Genomic DNA, 6,000 nt, shown 5'->3' on the forward strand with positions numbered 1-6,000 from the left:
TGACAATGTAAAAAAAGAGAAGGAGAAAAACAATGGTTTTCATATTTCAGTTTATTTAGGTTTTTTTCTAGTATTTTTTTCTTCTTTTTTTTTGGCTTCTCACACTCATCGTTGCTTTTGCTTCTCAGTCTTTCCTCAATCCTTTCGGTATTTTCCTTATACTGAAGACAGCCTGACAGTGGTCTTTTTCAAAATGTTCCATTTAACTTCCATGAGTATAAATTGGTATTGCTATCATTTTTTTTTACCTCTCTCTCTCTAATGTGCCATTTTGATTCAAATTGTTATGAAAGCCAATTGTCATAACAAATCTTGCCTGAGCTATTTTATTAAATTTTTACAGGCTGCATATTTTTCCTGCTTTCGCTCCTTTTTTGGCTGATTCCTGATTTCCCAAGACAACTCTTATGCTTCGTATTGACTTTTGGGCTGCTCTAAAAATGGCAGCTGAACAGAACCACTGATGTTTTCAAGGACCATGCTTCTCTAGACATTTTATGACCGTTTCCAATGAAGCATTATTGCCTGTTTTCCTGTGTCGCTTCCAGAACACGTTTTGCATTGTAACTTGGTAGCTTCCTTTAAACGCCTCTAATAAAATGAACTCACACTGCTCCCCTAAATGGTGTTGCTATTTTGTTTTTGAGAAAACATCGCCAGGTAAAATGACAATGTTTCTTATTGTAAAATAAACCAGTGCTGTTATATCAGTTAAAGAATTGTCTACTTGTTTGGCAAATATTGCGCATTTTATGCACTCGGTTGCACACCTTTGGACATTTTCCAGCAATTTTATGTCGTTTGAATATAAAGGTCTGGTATGGCCATTATCTAAATCTGAATGTGGTCATTCTGGTGCTTCTTAAAGTTTAGCAAAAGATTGAAAGGTGGAAAGTTAACAAAGAGAGTGATGCTGATTCATCCCCAAGCCAGTACTCGTGAAGTTAGTCTTGCTTCACCAAGCCTTATTCGTGAAGTTATAGTCTTGCTTCACTAAACCTTATTCGTGAAGTTATAGTCTTGCTTCACCAAGCCTAATTCGTGAAGTTATAGTCTTGCTTCACCAAGCCTTATTCGTAAAGTTATAGTCTTGCTTCACCAAGCCTTATTCGTGAAGTTATAGTCTTGCTTCACCAAGCCTTATTCGTGAAGCTATAGTCTTGTATCGCCAAGCTTTATTCGTGAAGTTATAGTCTTGCTTCACCAAGCCTTGTTCGCAAAGTTATAAAAGAAGTTTGGTAAAGGTTACGTTTTCTGAATCAGCTAGAAATAGCAATTTTTTCTACCTTGCCAGTTTTTGTGTGTTTTTTTTTGGTTATTATGGGTCGTGGTACGTCCTTTACTAGGTTGTAGCTACCGTTACAAGCATTGTATCTTTTCACCCAAATAGTTTAGAAACATCTGCAAAAGGCATATATGATTATAGATACAGTGTGCAAAATAATTAATACACAAAAGGGAGAATTTTGACCCAAGAACATTTCCTTAAGGCATTCTACTGATTATGTACCAAGGCCTCAAAAATATTCTCTACCCATCATATATGATTAAATAAACGAGTTGGAGACAATTGACAAAGAAAAGCATTGTCCAATCGTAGACAAAAGGATGACCCCTTTAGTATGAGGCTGTTGTGTAAACACTAATGGAGAACATTATCTAAAGTTTTAGCAAAATGCAGATCTTTCAAGGTATAGATTAAAGGAGTGGCCTTATCAATGCTATCAAGTAAGCTAGTTTCAGCTGATTTGCCTGTTTTGAACTGATGCTTATAGCTGGACAACAATTCAACGCAATGACCAAAACTGATGAGGGGCAACCAACTGCTGTAAGTGTCTCCACATTTCCAGATGAAGCATGATTAAAAAATTCGACGATAGCCATTTTTACCGAAAGAGCTAAAAATCTTGTTCTGGGGGTGACATCACCCGTGCAGCTCTAGTATCAAAGATCCCAACTTAGGAAAATAGCTCCTACAACGATGTTGGGCTGTCTCATATCCTGTATGCTATGCCTTTCTGGAAGAAATTCACTAAAAGTAGCAAAAATCCGTTCTTTTTTTTCGTTTCGTCGAATATTGCCTCCATACACCCATATGAAAACGCAACTCAAGATTAGCGTTGCTACGAAGCAACGAAGTTGTTACGAAGATACCACTATGAAAACGTAACTCTTGGTCTACAGTATGTTAGACACAGAAATCGCAGTTTCAAAACTTTGTAAAAACATAAGAAGAAAATAGTATGTATCCTGTGGTTCAATGTTCTTGTTTGATCTGTAATTGAGTTGTCGTTTTTGTTTTCTCGTTTTGTATTAAAACATATCATCATTTAGTAGTTGCTGTATTCTCAATTTAAATGGTATTTTAATTATTTCGTGTTTTCTTTTTTCAATAATTATATTCAATTTCTATCGCTGCTTCTATTTAAGGGCTTCTTAGTCTTTTTATTGTAGAGCTGATTTTGCAATATAAAAGTCGAAACACAGTAAGTGCAGCTTGATTTTTACCAAACTCAGGGTTCAGGATGCTAGAATACTTTTGAAAATTAACGTTAAGGAGACTAAGTCACTAAGGCTAGGAATAAGTGAATATGAAAAGGTGACGTTGGATAACGAAAAGATAGATCAGATGGGCAGCTTCAATTACCTTGGTAGTAGTATTAGTAAAGATGGTGGGAGCAGTGAAGATGTTAAAAGTAGAATAGCCAAGGCTCAGGGTGTTCTTTCACAGTTAAAAAAGGTTTGGAAGAATAGAAAGATAAGTGTGTAAACCAAGATTAGAATATTAGAAGCTACAGTGAAGAAAGTGGTCAAATCTGGCCCTGAAGCATGGGCGCTCCGAAAAGAGGATGAAGATTTGCTAGACGTTTTCTAGAGAAATTGCTTACGGATTGTTCTGGGTACTCGGCTGACTGACCGTATTTCAAACAATAGGCTGTACGAAAAATATGGTTCAATACCGCTTTCTAGGGCTATAATGAAAGAAAGGTTGATGTGTTTAGGGCACCTTGTGCGGATGAAGGATAACAGATTCCCGAAGGTTGTCCTTTTCGGCCAACCGTCTAGGGCTAAACGGAAAGCAGGTCTTCCACATTTGGTATGGGAGGATGTCGTAAAGAAAGATTTAAAGTAAATGGGAACTTCCTGGGAGGGTGTAAAAAGGTAGGCTTTGAATAGATTGGGATGGAGGAGGAGCGTGCGTAGCTGTGCTAGCCTCAGGCGGCTTGGTGCTGTGGTGAGTTGCTAGTAGTAGTAGTAGTATTGTTCTAAATCAAAAGATAATATATAGGCTGTATTTTTTTCACAGCAATTTCGTATGTCCGCGGCAGTTTCCATTCTGGAATTGCTAAGTATGTTGATTACAAGGTGAACATTGCAATATAGAAATCTTAAGTTTTCTTGGCAGAAGGGTTTCTAAGCGCTTTGGAAGAAACTAATTCCAAACGCGATGCAACATAAAAAAAAAATACAAAACGAACAATTGCAACTTCCTAAAATAAAACGGCGCATGTTTCACAAATGGCTTTATTATTTAGATATATTTTGTATCGAAAAACTTTTTAGCTTCTTGATTACAGTTCTCCCTGAATATTAGCTTTCTAAAAATTTACATGCGATGCGTATATATTCACTAATATAGTTGAATATCCGTCAATGCTGGTGGTGCATCCAACTCAGCCATTCGTGGTTTTAAAACATGCGAAGGAAGGAAAGTCAGTTGTTCATTTCCCTCGATACTAGAAATTACAGAAACCTAAACCTTAAAATGTACTAAGAAGACCAAAGGGGCTTGTATTGAGAGATCCATAGTCATTTTCCAGAGATTTGATAACATGCCTCTTAAGGTCTTTTCTTGAACTTTTGTCCTGGAATTTGTTTGGGATTTATTTGTGTATTCGAAGCTAACTTTAACTCAAGGCTTTAGTCTAGCTGTTAATTCAACAGTTTTTTTTTTTAATTTATATTTATTGTAATTACAAAAATTTAATGTTTTATTTTGCCAGTGATATGTTCCATAACTGGATGGAGGACCTAGCTGGTGATATCAGTCCCGCAACATCCGGGCTCCTTGATATTACTCATCGTCATCCTTCTTTTGTTTTCTTTTACTTTCTTTCTCTTTATCCCTTTCTTACAATATTTTATTTATGAACTCAAACCCAATAAATCGTCCAGTGCTTGGTGTTACTATCATTTTTATCTAATAATCTAATTATTTATGGATGTGTATCCGTTTCATGCACCGATTAGGTTTTTAATCAAAGTAATGAAAAATGAAATTTTTTATGCCTTATTAATTCAAATTTATGTTGTCTTTATTGTAATCAAAATATAAATGACTTTTCCAACTTATGGCTCTATCATGTCTTAATCTGACTGTCTATTACAACTCTGATTCAATGGCAAAAAAAAACTAATTTAATCTCGATAAATTTCTGTTTGCAAAATTTCCGGGTGTGCAATTTAAATTGGAATGTTAGTGTGTATTGTGCAAAAAGAAAAAATGAACACTATTTTCTTAACATTTTGAAAGATTCTGACAGATGAGCTAGGTTCAATTTCAAAGATCCTTATGTGGCATGCCGGTCTTAGGGCAATAGAAATTTTAAATCTTCCTTGAAACTTCGGTAGTTGTCATCCAAAAAAGTTGACCGGTTCAAGAAATTTGGAATAAAGATGGACTCGTACACATACGCAGAAGGAGGGTCTCCGGGACAATTCGACTGTTATTTCCTGTGTTTTATATATACTTTGCCTGTTTGCTGTTTCAAAATCCCTGTTTTGTTTTATTATTTGGAAGAATCATCCGCCCAAAAATATATTTGTATACCCCTGAATGATTCATCACATAACTTAAGATAAACAATAATGCTATCAAGGATTTTGGCCATCTCACTCTCTATGAAAGCCTTCCGTCATTAATGGCAGCCTCAGGGATGCAAGAGGTTAAAGCAAAAACATCTTGTTTCTAGAAAATCTGGTATTAAACGAAGTGATTTATTTTAATTTCCTTTTCTACTATCAACGAGCAGCAAACAGTAATTCGTGGAACCCTTTACAAATTTTTGCGTATAGCAGGGTCCTAAGGATGGCTGTTTTTGTTTTTAACTTGAAATGACTGGAATTGTATTTGAAAAAGTAGGATTATCATTAGGGTTTTTACTGGAGCGATTACGGCTGTAGAAATTCAGTTAAAATTCGTTTTGAATACCAGATGTTCAAGGACAAGAACTTTGACTCTTATTACTATGGGATATGTTTACCTTTATTTTTATTTTAGGGGATAAACTTTTACACTCAAATCAAGACGGTAACACAGATGTGGCGTGAACAAGATGCGACTGACACAAGAGCTGCCGTTTCCATGCCTGTTATGCAATAATAAATTTTTGTTTTGAAAATATTGACGGATTTTACCTTATTTAGCCTCACAAAGTGGAACTGAAACCAGTGTGTGAATACTTTGAAGTTATTTTGTAGATATATATATATATATATATATATATATATATATATATATATATATATATATATATATATATATATATATATATATATATATATATATATATATTACGATTGTGTTTTATAAAACATCTTATTACAAGTCCATTTTCTTTACTTTTGCTTAATACAGGTAGGAACGCTTTTTGATGCTGAATATAATTTTATATCAGAAAGCTACTTTTGATGTTTTTCGGTTATAACAGACGTCAATTTCTTTCGCATCATTGCTGTTTAAATGAGGTCATTATCCTACCACTTCAAACTTTTTTATATGCATCGTAATAGTGTTTTTCATGACAGTAAAAACGGTGGTTAATTCTGTCATTCAGAAAATAGAACTATAAACTAAAACAAGGAGACCACATTTCCATGACTAAGCTTCTTTAATAAAAATGAAACTAAAGGGTATCCCAAAGCAATGGTTCTGGCATCAAAAACTGTGCCTTTTTCTATTGAAAAACGGTCGTTTAAAACAGTTAAAGTCACCATTAT

General features: G+C 34.7%; 1 protein-coding gene across 1 annotated transcript in view; it reads left to right on the forward strand.

Annotated features, from left to right (window-relative positions):
* Nucleotides 1–5,681, forward strand: part of LOC148950163 (putative methylmalonate-semialdehyde/malonate-semialdehyde dehydrogenase [acylating], mitochondrial) — a 34,076-nt gene extending 28,395 nt beyond the window's left edge. Inside the window, exon 11 of the mRNA XM_089091793.1 lies at nt 5,282–5,681. Within this exon, the coding sequence (XP_088947919.1) occupies nt 5,282–5,383 (102 nt within the window). The 3' untranslated portion in view covers nt 5,384–5,681. The remainder of the gene's footprint in view (nt 1–5,281) is intronic.
* Nucleotides 5,682–6,000: the final 319 nt, after the last annotated feature.

Source organism: Artemia sp. Qi Xiang Cuo, chromosome 7, assembly GCF_049724085.1.
Source record: "Artemia sp. Qi Xiang Cuo chromosome 7, ASM4972408v1, whole genome shotgun sequence".
In the NCBI taxonomy this organism is placed as follows: Eukaryota; Metazoa; Arthropoda; class Branchiopoda; order Anostraca; family Artemiidae; genus Artemia; species Artemia sp. Qi Xiang Cuo.